This window comes from Limanda limanda, chromosome 6 (assembly GCF_963576545.1).
Source record: "Limanda limanda chromosome 6, fLimLim1.1, whole genome shotgun sequence".
In the NCBI taxonomy this organism is placed as follows: domain Eukaryota; kingdom Metazoa; phylum Chordata; class Actinopteri; order Pleuronectiformes; family Pleuronectidae; genus Limanda; species Limanda limanda.
In genome coordinates this window covers 3,361,439-3,380,545 of record NC_083641.1, presented here as the reverse complement: position 1 = coordinate 3,380,545, position 19,107 = coordinate 3,361,439, and the positions used below count along the sequence as shown (strand labels likewise).

Sequence of the window (19,107 nt, the reverse complement as noted above, 5' to 3'; positions counted from 1 at the left end):
GACATCACTTATACAAGCGTCGGATTCTCACCAGCTCTCATGTACGTGATGCAAACATTTACTGCTGTTGAAAGAAAAAGTCGACCCAGCGAATTGTGGAGTGTCCCGTAGTGACATTTATTACACATATTTCAGTTTTAACTTCGGAAGCGTATTGCATTCACTTAAAAAAAAAAAGCCTTGGGTAAAAAAAAAAGTTCGAAAAACTGTTTTTCAAACTTTTTATTTTTTTCCCCTGTTTTTCTATTTTCTGATTTTACGAGATAAAAATCCTGTTTTTCTGAGTTAAATTTTCTCCGAAAAAGGCTTTCCCTTAATCCTGCCTGAAGCTCTCACATGCATGGAGTATGGTTGCTGCTGAATCAGCCTGACCCTTTCAAAACAAGAGTCCCAACCACCAACCTGCTTATAACAGGAACTACACATCAATCTTCTATAATAAAGCCACTAATGGGACAAAAATAAAAAATATCCTCTACCTATCTGTAGCATATCCCCCGAAAGATGGTCGAGACTTTCAACTGATGTTTTCAGGTTTATTTGACGCTACGTCTATGGACACTATACGTCACTTTCAAAGTAAAAGCATGGAAAAAATTTGATCGAAAAACAGGATTTTTATCTCGGTAAAACAGGGGGAAAAAAGTTCGAAAAACAGGATATTTATCTCGGAAAAACAGGGGGGAAAAAAAGTTCGAAAAACAGGAAAAATCCTGTACCCAGAGCTTTTTTTATTTTTTCAAGTGAATGCAATACGCTTCCGTACTAACCAGTGGCGTAGCGCAAAATCCCCCAAATATTCATTTTCACAAAGTCTGCTGCCTCAGTTTTTATGATGGCAGATTGCATAATCTTCAGAATGTTATGAAGAGTGATCAGATGAATTGCAATTAAATGCAAAGTCCCTCTTTGCCACGAAAATGAACTTAATCCCCAAAATAACATTTCCACTGCATTTCAGCTCTGCCACAGAAGGACCAGCTGACATCATGTCAGTAATTCTCTTGTTAACACAGGGGAGAGTGTTGATGAGGACAAGTCTGGAGATCACTCTCTCATGCTGACTGAGACAGAATAGCAGCCCGGAAGCTTTAAAAGGAGGGTGGTGCTTGAAATCATTGTTCTTCCTCTGTTAACCATGGTTACCTGCAAGGAAATCAATCAATCAATCAAATTTTATTTGTATAGCCCATATTCACAAATCACAATTCGTCTCATAGGGCTTTAACATGGTGTGACATCCTCTGTCCTAAACCCTCAGCAAGAGTACCGGTCCACCGCCATCCAATGCCAACGCGACAAAGGATCCGCCATTCCCACTACGATCAGCCCGCACGATATAGAATCGGCCATACTGGATCCAGCATTGCGACCTCTGATGCGCAATCACAAATCATAATCCATGGTATGGCCACAGAGGCCCTGGATCTGCGGGCGATAAAGCAAAGGGATTCCGGGGAAGGGGGATAGGGATGGAGAAGAGGAAGGAGAAGCTGGAAAGAGAAGCTCTGTGTGTCATGTGTCATAAATTCCCTCTGCGTCTTTGCGTCATCAGTGGTTTTTGCCTTGTAATCATACAATGATACAGGCCGAAACTTGAGGGTACACTGAAGCTCAAGGTAAATCTGACTGGCTACTGGTTTGTATGGTAGTACGATGAAAACCATGTGGCCCACTCAGTAGATCAGACATCAATACCTCTATGCCTTAATACCTCTATGCTTGCAACATGACGAGGGCGGTTCGACCCCATCCAAGTCTTCTCCAGGTTCAAACCTCAAGGTGGAAAATGGACGGTCTTACTCTTCAAAGTTCATCCCTGGACCACTGCTTGTCTTTGTCTATTAAAGGCACATAAATCACACCCATAAGGGGTTTCATTTTGGTGCAGTCATTATTGCTTTGCACAAAAAGGGCTTCACAGGCCAGGGTATTGCTGAAGATTGCACCTAAATCTACCATTTATCGGATCATCAAGAACTTCAAGGAGAGAGGTTCAATTGTTGTGAAAAAGGCTTCAGGGCGCCCAAGGAAGTCCAGCAAGGGTCAGGACCATCTCTTAAAGTTGATCCAGCTGAGGGATCGGGGCACCACTATTGCAGAGCTTGCTCAGGAATGGCAGCAGGCAGGTGTGAGTGCATCTGCACGCACAGTGAGGCGAAGACTTTTGGATGATGGCCTGGTGTCAAAAAGGGCAGCAAAGAAGACACTTCTCTCCAGGAAAAACGTCAGGGACAGACTGATATTCTGCCAAAGTTACAGGGATTGGACTGCTGAGGTAAAGTCATTTTTTCTGATGAATCCCCTTACCGATTGTTTGGGGCATCTGGCAAAAAGCTTGTCCGGAGAAGAAAAGGTGAGCGCTACCATCAGTCCTGTGTCATGCCAACAGTAGAGCATCCTGAGACCATTCATCTGTGGGGTTAGTTCTCAGCCAAGGGAGTGCGCTCACTAACAATTTTGCATAAGAACACAGCCATGAATAAAGAATGGTACCAAAACATCCTCCGTGAGCAACTTCTCCCAACCCTCCAAGAACAGTTTGGTGAGGAACAAGGCCTTTTCCAGCATGATGGAGCACCTTGCCATGAGGCAAAAGTGATAACTAAGTGGCTCGGGGAACAAAACGAAATCTTGGGTCTGTTGAGATATCTATGTTTTGTTCTATATCTTATCTTATTTTACAATATTTTACCTACATTTATACCCTGTGAATCAATATTAGCTGTATAGTCTATAGAATTAACAATATTACAACTGTTTGTTTCATCTGGAGTAATGTATAACTTCTGGACTCAGGCACAGGGTCAAACACAGAGCGTAACCATTTGAGTGTTAAACTGACTGCAAAGTGCAACTTGGGGAAAGCGTGAGAAGGAAATTCATCTTGAGATTTGAGATAATGAAAGCATGGATTCTCAGGAAGGAGAGAGGACTAAAACAATGAACCATTTCATGAATTATTATGGGAAAAACATATGAAATCCTCCTCTAAGGTCTAATCTGCTTGGTCTCTCCACTGTAAAAAACTCCCTTCTTGATAGAGACACCTGGTGGAGTAAACCTTCTCTCACAATGATGTGCTTGCAAAAAACTGCACTTTGAGAGACAGTCTACATCTGGCCAATTGCTGCGTGCCCTCAAGAAAAGAACCGCCTCTGTGTTGCACTCTGTGTCTTTTACAAATACTGTGGACTTGGAAAAGTGGGGGCTTCTTCTCGACATGATCTGTGTACATACATCTACTGATGCCTAATCTGGACACATCTTCAGTGATGTTCCTGGAATCATTGGACGTTTCGGGTCTTTCAACATCATACGCCCTCCTCCAGGTGACCCAGCCGGGGCTGATCAGACCCCAGCTTGTGTCCAGATGACTAGCTAGCTACCATGACTCCATGGCTCCCCTCTTTTGAGCAACAGCCATCTTGAGGCTCTCTCTGCCGCATCGGTGGTACTGCGGATGGCTCTCCTCTTTCTCTCACCCTCGATGCCTAAACTACTGAAGGCTCTGGCCAAGGAACGGGCTGCAAATCCTCTGCATCCAACCTCCACAGGGAAACACCTTGCTCTCCAGCCAGCCTGCTGGCAGTCACTGACCAGTCCTGCGTACTTGGAGAGCTTCCTCTCAAAGGCTTCTTCCAAGCGATCTTCCCACGGGACTGTCAGCTCCAGCAGCACTGCTTGCTTGGTGGATTCAGACACAAGGACAATGTCTGGTCGCAGGGTGGTGACTGCAATATGGCTGGGGAACTTCAGCTGATGTTCAAGGTCCACCAACAACTGCCAGTCTCTTGCAGACGTCAGGATGCCTGCAGATGATGTTCTTCTGGCAGGAGTTGGCTTGTCCCCAGCTCTGACAAAGGCGATGGTTATCTTGGAGGGTCGGAATTGCTTTGCCCACGCCAGTCCTGCGCTGATGGCTTCAGCAATGGTCTTGAGGACTTGGTCATGCCTCCACCTGTACCGACCATCTCCAAGTGCCCTTGTACAGAAACTGAGGATGTGTTCCAGGGTTCCTCGCTTGGAATACAGTGGGCATGCTGGTGTCTCTGCTATGCCCCATATGTGCAGATTTGACGGGCTTGGAAGCATGTCATACACTGCCTGGATGAGGAATTTGATGCGGTGAGGCTGGGCTTTCCAAAGCTCAGCCCAGGTCACTTTCCTTTCAACCGCATTCTCCCACCTCGTCCAAGCTCCCTGTTGCTTCATTCCCACTGCCTTGCAGGTTCTCGTCTCCTCCACTGCTGCTCTCACCTCCTCCTGAACAGGTCGTCGCCTTTCCTTCCCCCTGGTGTTCATTTGGGGAGTTGGAAAGGATCCTAGCCCTGCTCGACTTCGTGTGACCACTCCCACCAGGCTCCTGTGACGCAGCCTTGCATCTGCCTCTTGAACCGCATCCTCTGCCCTCCATTTCCTGCCAGTCCTCACTTGGATCCCTGCTTTAGCCACCTTCGGATCACTTGAATCCCTGTACTGAACCACTTCTCTGGCTATAGTTACCTTGAATTCCTCCTCCAAGGATTTGAAAGGCAGTCGCAGTTTGTTGGTGTTCCCGTAGAGTGCAATGCTGCTCAGGCTCCTTGGTAATCAAAGCCATCTCCGGAGGTGTTTGCTGACTTTCCTCTCCAAGGTCTCAACTGTTGAGATAGGGACCGCATAGACAAGGAGGGGCCACAGGATCCTGGGAAGAATGCCATGTTGGTAGACCCAGGCTTTAAACTTTCCAGGTAGGCCTGACTTGTCCACGGATTTCAGCCAGCCATCCAACTCAGTGCAGGTCGACTGGATAGATGTTGTGTCTCTCAGAGAGCAGTCAAAAACCTTGCCCAAGCTCTTGACTGGCTTCTCTGTGATAGTTGGAATGGCTGTGCCTGTGATGTTAAACCGGAACTTGTCCTCCACCTTCCCTTTCCTCAGCACCATTGATCTGGATTTGGCGGGTTTGAAACGCATCCGGGCCCACTCCACCAGCTTTTCAAGTCCCTTCAGATACCACCGGCAGCCTGGGACTGATTCTGTCATGACTGTGGGGTCATCCATGAATGCCCTGATGGGTGGTTGCCGTTGTCCGGAATTCGTGCGGGGCCCTCTGCACTCTGGCTCAGCAGAAAAGTGGGGGCTTCGTCTCGACATGATCCAGTGACCTGGTGACGTGTCCTGGAGAACTCCAGAGACTCTCTGTAAGTATTGTTCTTATACAATAAACGTATTACTGAGAAACTTTTGAACACTGATCTTGTCTAAATTATTAACCTTTCCCACTTGAACCTTGAATCAACGAAAACGCTATCTGGTCCTAAAGGGACTAGACTCAACAGGTCCATGGCTAGGAAACTCCCCAGACGTTAATCCCATTCAGAACTTGTGGTCAATCCTCAAGAGGCGGGTGGACAAACAAAAACCCACAAATTCTGACACAGTCCAAGCATTGATTATGCAAGGATGGGCTGCCATCAGTCAGGATGTGGCCCAGAAGTTAATTGACAGCATGCCATGGTGAATTGCAGAGGTCTTGAAAAAGAAGGGTCAACACTGCAAATATTGACTCTTTGCATGAACTTAATGTAATTGTCAATAACATCCTTTGACACTTATGAAATGCTTGTAATTATATGTCAGTAAACCATCTGACAAAAATATCTAAAAAACACTGAAGCAACACACTTTGTGAAAACCCATACTTGTGTCATTCTCAACTTTTGGCCACAGCTGTACATGACTGCTGAACAGCTGCAGAGGGAGAGTATGAATGAGCAGGCGGGTTCTCTCCATGTTCACATGGATTCGCTATTCAAGAGAAAATAGATCAATGATACAATCACAGCTGATTTAGAGACACTAAAAAGAAGATTTCACAAACACAAGCGATGTGGAACCTGTCCCTCTCTCTGTCTTGCGTCATTGGGCGACACGTGTGAGGAGGATGAGGTTTTTGATAACCGACTGAAGCCTGTGTTCATCAGCCATGTGGTGATGAAGGAATGTAGACACGTCATGGAGAGACGGCAGATTTCACACCTTTTTTTTTCTTCCACAAAACCATCTCCGCCCTGCTCGAGCCAAGACCGTCCCTCTCCAGAAGAGCTTGGTGCAGAAATCTGCTCCTCCTGCTGTCAACACAGCCTGCTGTCTGCCTCACTAACCACCCGCCAACCAAGTCTCTTACATCCACTCTCACTCCATCAATCACTTAGGCAGCGCTGCATGAGTCCTATGATCTCACACCTACAGCTTGATCCTTAATGAGGGGCTATTTTTGCCCTCAGCTATCCTGGCGTGTTTCCTTTGTGTTTTCCTGACGCTTCCTATGACGCAAACCTCCCAGGGGAGAGGTGGACACTTGCTGTGTGGGCATGGATGGCCCTGACAGTGACATTGACCCTGCAGGTGGGTGGAATCCACTCAACAATAGTGAATCATGATGTGAACGACTTTGCCTGTAAAGCCCATGGAGCTTTGACTGACAGGATTATCTAATCCTCTACATTTTTCACTTTGTTAATGACACCTGTACTCCTGCTTATTTGCGCAATTACCCAATCAGCCAATCCAATGGCAGCAGGGCAGTGCATAAGATCAGGCAGATACAGTTAAGGAGCTTCACTTCATGTTCACATAAATGGTGAATGGAGGAATAATAGTGATCTCAGTGACTTTGAGTTGGTGATAGTCTCTGAAAATTCTGATGTCCTGGGATCGTCAAGGAGATCCAGTCAGGGGTGGTCAAGGGACTTCCGGGGCCCGAGAGAAAAAGGGACTCAGGGGGGTCCTGCATCGAGGCTCTACACCCTATGTACTGCAGAGGATCTTCGGACAAATGGGTTTGGACTTTCTCCGCAGTTTGCCCTTTGCATATACACATCCCAGTGGAGGGTTTACAACAGGATTCAGGTGAGGGTTGGTCCAGCAGGCAGAGGCAGGAGGTCAAGGATTAATTCTTCTGCAGAGATCACATTATTATTTGTTACAGTACATTGACGTCTGCCCTTATCACCACAAACTTGCTTCACATCTTCGTCGGTGTCTACTACGTGTAGGAGGTGATGATCTGCAGATGATCTACGGAGTTCAATGCATATTTTAAAAGTATCTCTATTATGGCACGGTTCCTCGTAAGGAGGTTCTGACCTTTCTGGTGTTGATGTCTCCTGCGCATTACCATGTTCATCACTTTAAAGCCACAGTTTAACTTCTTCTACCTCCAGCAGAATAATGCTCCATGCCAACTAATGGCACTCAGGAGAGTGTACATCCCCACCAACCCAACATTCCCTTTAATCCAATAAAGCTGCACCAAAATGCACACACTCAATTGATACCAGTTTATATATTCATATATGAAAACGCATCTTGCAATGCTAAATTATTTGGATGGATTCACCCTCACAATGGAATCCGCTCCAAAGTGAATGGGTTCCTGCTGAGGGCAATAAAAACTTTCTTGGTGGAGGTAAAACACTATCTTTGAATTTGTAGTTGAGCAAATATCTTTATTTTATTATTTTTGTGAACTTCCTTAAGATAAGATGCAGCTGTAAAAAGGTTCCTACCCTAGTTTCCTGTAGCACACCTGGCTGTTTCACCTGGCTGTTATCAGTGCTGCACTTCCATGTCCAGCTTCATTGAGAAGCACAAATGATTCAGCTGGAAGTGAACAACTTTTATTTATTTTCTTGTAAAGGAATAAATCCACAACACAAGTGTATCACAACACTAAGCAGAGTGGGAGCAGAAAGCAGTCTGCTACAAGTTCAGTGATCTTCAGCGACCTCCAAACCTTCAGATCTGAATCCAATACAGCACCTCTGGGATGTGGTAGAGCAGAATGTGCAGCTGCCAAAGCCGCAGTAATGATGTGATGCAATCATGTCATCATGGAGCAGAATCTCAAAAAAAGGTTTTCTACAACTAGTGGATCAATGCAAAGAAGAGGTGTATTTTGACAGGAAAGGGAGGAACCAGTGTTTCTAATACTCACACATCATTTTAACCACTTTCTCCACTGCTCTCACATTCATTCTTTGATTCAGAGGAGTTTTCACTGTGACATCATCTATCTCTTGCTTCCGCATTCAACTGGAGATACCTGCCACTGTGTGTGCTCCATATGAACCCCCCTTCTCCCAGATTTCTATGTGACATAACCACAGCCAACAAAGACACAGCAAGTGATTCACAATGAGCAGGGACTGGGACTTAAACTAAAAAGAGAATCAATAAATGGGGATCCCTAAAGACTTCGCTAGTTTTCTTCCCTGCAGAGTGAAAAGAAACACATTTCATGAGTCATACAAACAGCAGTAAAAACCCACTTCCGATGATTACCAGCCTGCACACAAAGGTGTGGGACCACCTCAATATCCTTTCATTTGGACCTGAGATAGGAGCTCACCACAGGCAAGGATGACTAACCTAACTTTAATCTTCACTTCACCCTAATCTAAACATAATGTTGACCTTGACTAAACTGTACTCTTACCCTAACCGTAACCCTTAAAAATCTTTAGAAACTTAAAAAAATGTCTTTTAGGGTTAATGTTTTCGGGATGTTAGGAAGTTCCTCGTAGTTTCACTTTGTAAACAGATTAAGGTCCCACAACATGAATTAAAAATGGCCTAATGCCACATCTTTCTATCAAATGTCAAAGTATGACAAAAAATTAAGTATGAAAAGTAGTGGTGGCATGTTTGTGCAGTGGTCAGTTCTTGGTTTGAATCCAAGGATCTTTCTGCAAACATTTTTTCTCAGCGTCCAAAGACAGGCAGAATGGGATTAGAGTAATTGCAGACTTTTGAGCGTAGCTGTGATTTTGTCCCTGCGTTACGATGACCTGTCCAGGGTCTTCTCCACCTTTTGTACAATGTCAGCTGGTTGCATTCGCTGGAGTATTGCTAGTCACCTTGCGATCCTTGTAAGTGGTATAATTACTGAATGGGCAGATTGTGGAAAGTATATTTACTCCAATATTGATTTTAAGGACAAATTAAAGGTACTTGATTTGAGTATTTTCATTTCTTCTTTGCTACATTTATATGACAGGTATCAAAGGATTATTCGTCCTTACATTACATAAAACAGAATAAATAGATTTTAACGGATAAAAAGTTAAATAGCTTAACCTTGACAAAATACAACAGCAGAATGCTACTTACACATTATTGCATCAGTAATAATAATAATCAAGTAATGTGAGATCTAGTAAGACATTCACAGTGGCCAATGTTATGAATACTTTTACTTTCAATACTTACCTGTTTGCACGTTCTCCTGTGTCTGTGTGGGTTTTCCCCCAGGCACTCAGTCCTGGTACTCAGTCTTCCTCCCTCACACTGGGATTAGGTTCATTAGAGACTCTAAATTGACTGTAGGTGTTGATATGAGAGTGAATGTTTGTTTTGTCTGCAACTTGTTCAATGTCAGCTGGGATTGGCTGCAGGACTCCACGACCCTCACGGTAAGTGGTATAGATAATGGAGGGATACAATACATACGTGTAGCACAAAAAGCATATTCCTCTAGACTGTGTGGTATGGGAGGAGAAGATCCTGTAGAAACCTGTCCTAAAATGTCTTTGCAGTTGCTCTGGTCTCTTGGAGAGTAATGATTTTGGAGACTGGAGCTCCCCCCGTCACGGTGAGAAACTATATCTATTATGCCCCTGCTCAAAACTAACATGATCACATGAAGTTTTCTCTGTAGAAATTAGTGTCCTGTAACTGAGCCACTGACTGTAACTAGGACTGTGCAGCCTGAAACGACTGGACAGAAGGTTGTGTCACACTGAAATCAGATGTAACCTTGTGTTACCTCACGATTCCATCCATTAGCACTTGTGCAGTATCATCCTCTGAGCCACCATGTCGGGAAAAACAGCCGTGAAAGTGCAATTTGATGCTCTAAACGTTACTATTGTTCAACTTCACAGAAAAAAAGGATGTAAACTTAACACTCAGCTGGTTTCCTCAAGGATGATATGAGCAGGTACAACGTTCCTGGGATCCTGTGGTTCAAGCATGCAAAAATAGGTCTGAATGTTCTTCTGCTCAGGAACCAATCACTATTCATTACAGTGCTCAAATCAGAGAACCTGCCCCGAGTGGGCCGAGGTCACACAGCCCACATCTCTGGCAATAAATAGAGCACAGGCGGAACAGCAGCCAAGTGGAAAATAACTTTAATAAAACTCCTATGAAAACAAAAACCAGCAAAACAATAAAAGCCTGTATATTTGACAATATCCAGTGTCTGAGACATTTGAAGGCTAGTGGTGCGAAACACAACGGCATCACACATAAACCAACAGACAAAACCAGTACAGGCTCAGGTCTGCGCCCGAGGTTTTATATAATAGGATATGGTTCATATACTCGGATATTGCACGAAAATCAAACACCGTACGTCGGAACGGGGAAGTAGTTTTGCATTGCAGTGTAACGTCCCTACTGAGAACCCCCCCCCCCGCCTACACCTGCTCGTATAAAAACAAATACACTTAAAAAGAGAGCGGCACATGTTTGCACATTCAATTCTGAAGCAGACCATTAAAAACATAGTATAAACAATACAAATTCATTTTCTTTTTTGTTTTGGTCCTACCACGTTAAAAGCATCAGTTATTTCTCAGTAAGTCTATTCGTCATGGTTTGGGCGGGCGCTTTAAAAGGCTGACATACTTATACACTTTATGTCGAGTGGGGCAGCGACAACTCACAGGTGATCACGCTTTGTCCAATAATGCTCTGATATGAAGACATTTGAAATAAACAATGCAATTTGTCATTTCAAAATAAAAGAAACTAAAAATACAACTGAAATATACGTCTTTCTAAATACATTCCAGTGTTCAGTGGACCAAAAGGCGGAAGGGCGTCTTTTTCTCTAATCAATCCTTCTCTTTTAATCATTATTTCCCTCACACGTTTTATTTTTGTGGGCTACTAAAATAGTCTGGCGATATTCTTAAATGGCAAAAGAAACAGAAAAATCATAAAAAAAATACAATCGTCCCGCAGTTTTGAGGCACACTTTGAGACAGCAACAATTTTAAGATGCACTTCCTGTTTGCGTTGTGGACATTCTTTTAAGACATGGGGTTGTTGTGTTGATTTTTTTTTGACATCTCTGCTATACTTGATGCAGTTCAGGGGCCCATTCAGAGTCCATGCATGCAGAGTCTCAAATCTGCCACCAAAGTTTCACCAAAATTCGGCCGCTCCGAATTGTGTTTTTTATGGCCAGCCCGCTGCGTAGGGACTGGTTCAGGTTTAGTGTGGGCAGAGTGGGTGCTTCAGTTCCCTTCCTTTGGCTGTGTGCTCCATCAGCTGTTGTCCCTGTGCAAAATGAGCAGCGACGTTACCCACCATGATTCCACAGAAATGTCACAAGACCATGAATTTGGATTTTTCCGGAGGCACCAGGCCGGTGTGAGTGATTCCAGGTGAGGGGGATACAGAGATTGAGGGTATGTGCAGTCTGGGAGAGTAGGTTTACCCTGCATGTACAGTACATGGGGGTGCTCTGCTCATGTTTGGGATACTCTGCTAGATTCCCTTCTTTAAATATAGGTGGATGTGCCACTGTCTCCTCTGTCACATTTCCTCTCCCCCACACTCACACACTGTGTCTTCACTGAGTCCTCTTGGCCCCAGAGCCCCGGCACTTTCTGGGGCCATAGCTGCTCTAGGACCGGTTGTCTTTCGCCACGTTGTGGGCCATCCAGTTGACTTTGGTTGTCCAGCTCTCTCTCAGGGCCTCGTCAAACTTCTGGCGAAACTGCTTCAGTGCCTCATCGTCTGTTTTACCTAGAGCCAGTGAATCCTGAGGAGGGAGGAATTGTAGGAGAGAGGGAGGATTAGTCAGGAGGATGGAGAAGTCATGATGAAGTTGATGAAATGGACACAGACGGTGTTAAACAGCAGACAGCTGTAAAAGAAACATTTTTTACATGGATATTTATATAGCAACTCTCAAACAACATGGTGATAATTGTGGCAACCAGTTATATAATCTCTTATATATACGTACATGTATTAAAGAGTCTGACTAATATAGAGTTTTGGGGGCTGATGCTGATATTAGGGAGTAAACCATTTCTAATACTAATAAATCAGCTGATATACATTACCAAAAATTCCTAAGATGCATTTATCAAACCCTTGTGACAAAGAAACGTAATTGATGCTTGATATTTTAGAATTTACCATATACTATGAAATGAATAGAATAAAACCTATATAAACATAAATGCACATCTTTTCTTCACTGTTTAATGTGTAAAAAAGGTGTTTTTAATAAGCGATAAGCAAATATAAGCGTCTGTGAAAGGCTCATGTCGGAAGATTCTTACTGGTCAACCGATAAATCAGTTAGTCTCTAGTGTATCTCTGTGCCCTGCCAGTACATTATTCACACTCGAGCTGATCATTTCCAGCCGTCGGCTTTGGTCGAATAAAAGACACCAGAACATGACGAGGTATCAACTTTGTTTGTCTCTGCTCACTGATGAAAACTGGAATGGTCAGAGAAGTTACTCATCAATCATACACAATCATTTAAATTTAAAGGTTGTGTAGTCCTGGTTCTTGTTAACAGGATATAAACTGCTGTTATGGAAGCTATGTGAATCGCTGTTTGCTGTAGGATCAAATTTGAACAGTTTCTTGGCAAATAAAGGAGCGATGTACAGACAGCTCTCACTGGATTTATTTAATAGTGAATAAAACTTAAAATTGTGATGATTTTCAAGCAACTTCTGGAGTTGCAAGACATTTCTTGAAGCTGATTTAGGGATGTTTTTGTTACGTTTTTGAGGGATGTCGTCATTCATCTGCACACCCTAATTCACTGCCACATTTTTAGTGTTGGCTTACAAAAGAAGTCAGTAATGCCAAAAAGAAAAGAAACAAAGGAGAGGTTCTCATTCAACCTAAAGCGTAATTTAAGTGAATCTCACATGAAGTATCCTTCAATCGATTAGTAAGTATACTTCCCTTCCCTGCACCTTGTCTCTTAGCAGAACAAGGACAAATTGTTCACATGCCCCCTCTCTACCTCCACTAGAAAAATAAAGTCATCAGTTGAGTCCTATGAGGTGGAGCCGGTTGTCCACTAGCCAGAAGGGTGGCGGTTTGATCCCGGCTCCTCCAAGTGTGCTTGGGAAACATGAATTGCCCCTGAAGGCTGTGATTGATGTGTGACAGACAAATGGTTGCACATAGATGCACTGTATGAATGTGTGTGTGAATGGGTGAGTGGCAAAACATTTCTGTAAACTGCTTTGAATGCTCATCAACAGTAGAAAAGCTGCTATATAAATACACAACACTTACTATTTAACCAAAAGAGAAACACACACAGTTAAATGTCTTGATAAGGTTGGCTGTTGTTGATTTAAAAAACCTGAGGTGGGGTCTAACTCTAGTGAAAACATCCGGATCTATAAGAGGCAGCTTCTCCAAGTCTGATTGGCCAGCAAGTTTTACAAGTATGACACTGGTGTGTGTGTGTGTGTGTGAGTGCATATGTGTGCTGTACCTTTAAGTACTGGATGTCTTTGACTGAGGTGAGTTCAGGCAGTCCAGCAGTCAACATGAGTGCAAACAGAGTGATGAAGAGGTTCCCGTTCTTCCTCAAGATTAGATAGGCCTCTTCACAGTACTGACGGAAACTGCAGAACAGAAACACACACACACACGTACACTATAAGTTAGTTTCGACATTCACAGATAATAAACATGTATACACAAATCTGTGTTGACTGTGACCGTACACCAGGGGGCTGAGGTCAGAGGGGACACTTTTGTTTCAACAAATCAGCTGATAAAGAAGACAAAGATTTCCTTGTTTCCAAATTTCCCCTGACTCACTGCACCCTGTCTCTGTGTCAGTGAGATGGTGTGTTCAGATCCCGTTTACAGCCTCGGGCATTTAAGTTCTGTGCAAGGGTTGCCTATTGTCTTTCTGCTGGCGTCAATGAAGTCCTTTTGATCACCTTCTGTAACCTATTATTTAGGATGTCAGTGATATACGAGGCACTGAAAATCAAATGAGCTCAAAATGTTATCTTCAGCTACAAAGGCTGTTTGTGGCTTGAATGTGCTGCAGGTCATCAGGTTTCCACCAGGGTATTTCCACTTCCATCAAAACCCTTTGTGTACGTGTTTACTGCCTGGTGCACGATGTACCATTTACTGAAACCACATTTGCTGAAACAGTGACTCACTAACACTGCTTCTCTTACACATAAACAATTTTGAGTACAGATTATTTTCTCGCTCTTACTCACAGGATGTCAGTAAGACAGAAAGCCTCCAGAAACCATGCTGTGAAGGTTCTGAGGTGTTGGGACAACTTGGCAGTTTGAATGTCAAAGGAGTGGGGTGATAATTATACATAATCCATTAAGTCAGTACGATTTCAAAGGTAATAACTTAAAGAAGTTCTTAAGCCATAACCGGATCTCCTCCAGTTCAGTGTGACACAGCCTGGGTAATGTTTACAGTGGATCTGAACTTCTCTACATCACATAGGTGAGATTATTTAGATTAACTCCAGAAAGTGGTGATGCTGTGCAGGACCTGCCTCCACATGTTTACATGTGGAGGCAAATAGAGGCAAATAGTAGCCTATTTGGTAAACAGTGTGCGCTCCAGTGGTGCTGTTATATGATATCTCAGCAGCAGAGACACATGTTGAGGGTTGAACTTGTTTGATTTATCAGCCCAAGTTTTTTTTTTCCAAACTCTAAACTACTTACTCTAAACTTTAAATGCTAAAACAACTGACCCCTGTGTTTGAAGCATTCTCTCTTTTGAGTAAACTAAAGCTAATTTATCTTCTTAAATACAATGTTCATCGATGCCTGAGCTTTCTCTGCCACCTGCTGGTGATAGAGGGTGCTGCACTGAGATCAATTTAGCCTTTTTTCATGTCAATGGAGCAGTGTGCATTCTAAACCTTATTGGGTTGGAATGGGCTGTTGTCTTGTCCTGTGTTTGTCAATGTTAATGGACAAACAGTCAGTGATGCAGAGTTACATTCATCCTGGTTTATCTGCACTAAACTAGTGTTCTTTTTTCATACATTGGATGTCGGCTATTGCATGTCTGTTAAGCAATCAGCACAATTTTTTCACCTAAGTCCAAGACAAAAATTAAAAGCTCTGTAATGCCGCTCAGTTAAAGCATTGCAGCAACAAAAGGAACGTTGTGCTTTTACTTTGAAGACAAATTGACAAACAGAAAGGGATTCTGTAAATGTTGTTGCCATGATGGAGAGATCTGCACCTGTGTCTCCTGTGACTGTTTTCAGCAGCTCCACCATCAATGATCATACAGTTGAATGAACAACTCTTTAACACGGTTTCAACACACACTGAAACCTACACTGAAAGTAGGATTTACTGCAATAGTCTGAGGCAGTGGCTGAACATTCAAAAGACAGACACAGTGAAACAAACCTGGCAAACTTTTCTGTGTATCCCGTCTTCCCCTGCTGTATGACGTGGATGAAGTCGTGTGTGAGGATGAATGGTACGCGCTCCCTCTTGATGCCAAACTTGGACTTGAAGTTGCCCAGGATGTGGCCGAAGTCTATGTGGAAGAGCTGAGAGACAAGAGAGCCGGTCAGTGAACACTGTGGAAGCAGGAAAACCAACAGAACCTGTATCGTTTACACAGATAAATGTCTGACCTGTCCAGTGCTGCGGACCATGATGTTGTCACTGTGACGGTCTCCGATGCCCAGAACATAGGTGGCTACACAGTAGCCTGCACAGGAGAGAGTGAACTCCTCAATGGCCCGTTCCAGAGCATCACTGTTGATACACAACATACATGTTGGATACACATGAACAGGTTTTCACAGACTTCCGTCAGTGCAGCTCCTAAGAGCTTCAGTCATCACCATCTTACCCAGTGTTTCTCTCCTTCAGCCAGTTGAGCAGAGCGTCCTTGTTGAAGGCGGCAGCCGCTGCCACGTTGCTGCTGGTCAGCTGGATGTTGGCGATCGTGTCCGCTGAAGAAACGACCTCGATCAGCCCAGCCCGATCACCTGTCGCTAGGCAACCGTACGGTACAATTCTACATATGTACAGGGAAAAGAAGCAAAGAGCACACAAAGACATCATTACTTCGTCAAGTCATGTTTCACAATTATTGCTGCAGTTTCTACTGCTGACATTTCCTGAGGAAACTATGTATATATCATGGCAAATCCAATCACAAATTTTTTACAAATGCAATTTTGTTTACACCTGAAACACTGCATAAACTGTATGTATGGTAATAACTATTAAATGGAGTGGTGACAAAAAAAAACTGAATGAAAACTGTTCCCAAAGCCATTGAAGTTAGGGATGAATTATAATTATCAGGGACAATAAATTATCAGCTGATAAAGGGAAATACATTCTTTTTCATTGATCCGATAATGAAAATTTAAAGGTTCAGTGTGAAAGATTTAGCTGAAAGGGATCTATTGACAGAAATTTTGTGTGAACATCTAAATGGTACAAATTATATTTTTCTTTACCCTAGAATGGGCCTTTTATATTTAAATATATGGTCCTCTCTACGGAGGCCGCAATGTTTTTTTTCATTGCAGTCCAAACTGGACAAACTAAAGTTCAGTTTTTATGACAACTGAAGGCTACCACAGGTTGTCTTCAATGTTTGGAAGGGGAGGGAAAGGGGTATTCGGCAGCTGCAATATGTAACTACACCACTAGATGTCACTAAATTCTATACACTGAACCTTTAAGGGGATAAATCTGATAATTGCCATCATGTTGCTATGCCAGCGGGTGGCAGCAATGCACAATACTGAGCTGGATTCCTTCCAGAATACAATCTGTTATCACTATCGGCCATGAGAAGGATATAATTATTGGTATGGGTCGAAAAATTCCCTAATGGAAGTAAAAAAATTTATCTTATTTGGGTAATTTGACCAGGAACTGTAAATTTAACTTTGTGTGTGTTTAAAATGTATTTAAAAGATGAAGATAATATCTTGTGGTCCATTTGGAAGTTCATTCATACAGGAGTCCTCTGGGTGCATTCCACTGTCAGACACACAATGTCATACTGGAGAAACACATGATCTACAGAACATATAACATTTTCTGCTCTGCTCACTTCAACTGACTTGCTTTCACTTTTGTCTCCATAAGATGGCACCAGCTGTTCATTCAACAGGCTGCAAATTGCGTGACCCGGATTAAATTTCCTCCGAACAGTTCAAAGTAATTTCTAGATTTCATTTGCAGTCTGATACAGGTTCAATGGAGACCAAATGCTTTAAGCAATTTTTGACTCAGCTTGATGTGATGTGATGATGGCACTGATTTCAAACGAACTAAACAACTAAAACGACTGCAGGTGGATAACGAAGCTTAGATTCGGGAGGTAAAATACATCAGAAGATATCACCGAACAAACCTGCATCCACCCGCACCATAGTGATTTTGTATTAATCTTAATGTCTCCCCACTGCGTTCAAGCTCTGAACCCATGTCCCTGTAACCTGAAACACAGTCCTGGAGCTCAACTGTCAAAACAGACCCTGAAGTGCTCAGCTCCAGATGTGTCAGCGTATGACGAAGAGAGAAAAAGTGTTTCCACACGTGTGGATCTGATTAGGATGTAATGCAGATATTGTGTGTGTGCATGTGCATGTGTGTGTGTGTGTGTGTGTATATCTTGGGTGTAAAAAGGGTTAGGGGTCAAACTAGCATGGGGTAATTTAGTGTCTCCCCTCCTCTGCTGCACCCCACCAGAGCTTCCCCTTCCCTACAGAGAGCAGGAACAAACATCTCTTCAAGGTCTGTCCGTTAAACACACACACGAGCACAAAAACACACCTGAGGTCCAGATTTGCCTCCTTCCACAGCAAATCCATCAGCCTCAGAATCTGGAGAGTCAACATGTCCTGCCTTAGATCTATGAAAGGAAAGTGAATGTGGAAGAAAAGTTGTTAATTTTAAAGGGAAACATTTATTTACTCAGAAGATGGAAAGTGATTTCAGATCATGACCCCACAGTATAGTTTTCCCTCCTCCTCCCGCGTCTTATTTCTATCTTCCTTGCAAAAGCTTCCTCCATCCCCCCCTCTTTGATCCCCCTACCGTCTCCGTTCTTGAAGATTATTCCCAGGGTGTCTCCCCCCATCAGCTTGTTGTTGTAAACAAGCCAGAGTGGCTTCATCTTCGAGTCCATGTACCGACACCTCTCCACGCTGATGAAAGAGTCAAAGAGAGACAGGGAATTAGGCCAAGTACAGGAGAACAACTACTTGTCAACACTACCACTGATATTCTTAAAATGGATGTTTTCCTCTCCATTCAAAAAAAATCTCTGACGTACGCAACCTCCGTTTAACAAAATAGCTCCATCCAGACGAGAACAAAATAATGACTTAAAACGCTCAAACAATCATGTCCGGTCACTAGTACACCAGAGAAGAACTGTGAGCAGGAGATTACTTTCCTTCGCCAGTAGTAACTTCAAAACCAAAGCAAAAGTTGGCTTTTCTAATGTCTTTGAGTATAGGTAATCTGCATCTGTTTCGTAACCTTATCCAAGTGCTGTGATACACACAAAGCAACATTGGACATGAGAGAAGTAAACTGTGATGTCATTATTTCCAAAAGGCTCTGTTTAACATGTAAAGACAGAAACTCCTTTTGAAAATCTGCAATTTGGAAGGTATTTGTAAAAAAGTTTCAGAGACTTAAAAAGATGATGGCCAAAATGATCAAAGTTCAGCAAAATAGCTGCATTACTGTGGGAAGTGCATGTATCTCTCATACTCAGCAACATTAGAGTTGTCTTACTTGATGCCAGACAGCAGGACACTGGGGTTTAGAGGTGAGTGCAGGTCAGACAGAGTCTCTGAGTAGCCACTCTGCCTAAGACAAGTCATCATGGCCTCCTTGGTCAACATGGCCTCCTTGGTCTTACTCCGGGCATTTTTGGAGGTTCCCAGCTTTATCAGCTCATTGACTGACTTTAGTTTACTCAGGGCTTCTACCTGGTGGAGTCAAAAGATACAGCATGTTAAGGTGGGAACAATATTTTCCTCCACCAAGGAGGTTAAAGTGA

General features: G+C 43.3%; 1 protein-coding gene and 1 pseudogene across 2 annotated transcripts in view; both read right to left on the bottom strand.

The window, feature by feature from the left end:
• Positions 1-3,114: 3,114 nt before the first annotated feature.
• On the bottom strand, positions 3,115-5,139 carry LOC133003628 (uncharacterized; annotated as a pseudogene).
• A 5,026-nt stretch (positions 5,140-10,165) lies between these two features.
• pik3cb (phosphatidylinositol-4,5-bisphosphate 3-kinase, catalytic subunit beta) overlaps positions 10,166-19,107 on the bottom strand; it is a 53,597-nt gene continuing 44,655 nt past the window's right edge. For both annotated transcript variants that reach the window (XM_061072727.1, XM_061072726.1), the window contains exons 17-24: positions 18,840-19,036; positions 18,132-18,241; positions 17,868-17,946; positions 15,919-16,086; positions 15,698-15,821; positions 15,465-15,610; positions 13,541-13,673; positions 10,166-11,824 (exon numbers count right to left, since the gene is read on the bottom strand). In XM_061072727.1, the coding sequence (XP_060928710.1) occupies positions 11,687-11,824; positions 13,541-13,673; positions 15,465-15,610; positions 15,698-15,821; positions 15,919-16,086; positions 17,868-17,946; positions 18,132-18,241; positions 18,840-19,036 (1,095 nt within the window). In that variant the 3' untranslated portion in view covers positions 10,166-11,686. The remainder of the gene's footprint in view (positions 11,825-13,540; positions 13,674-15,464; positions 15,611-15,697; positions 15,822-15,918; positions 16,087-17,867; positions 17,947-18,131; positions 18,242-18,839; positions 19,037-19,107) is intronic.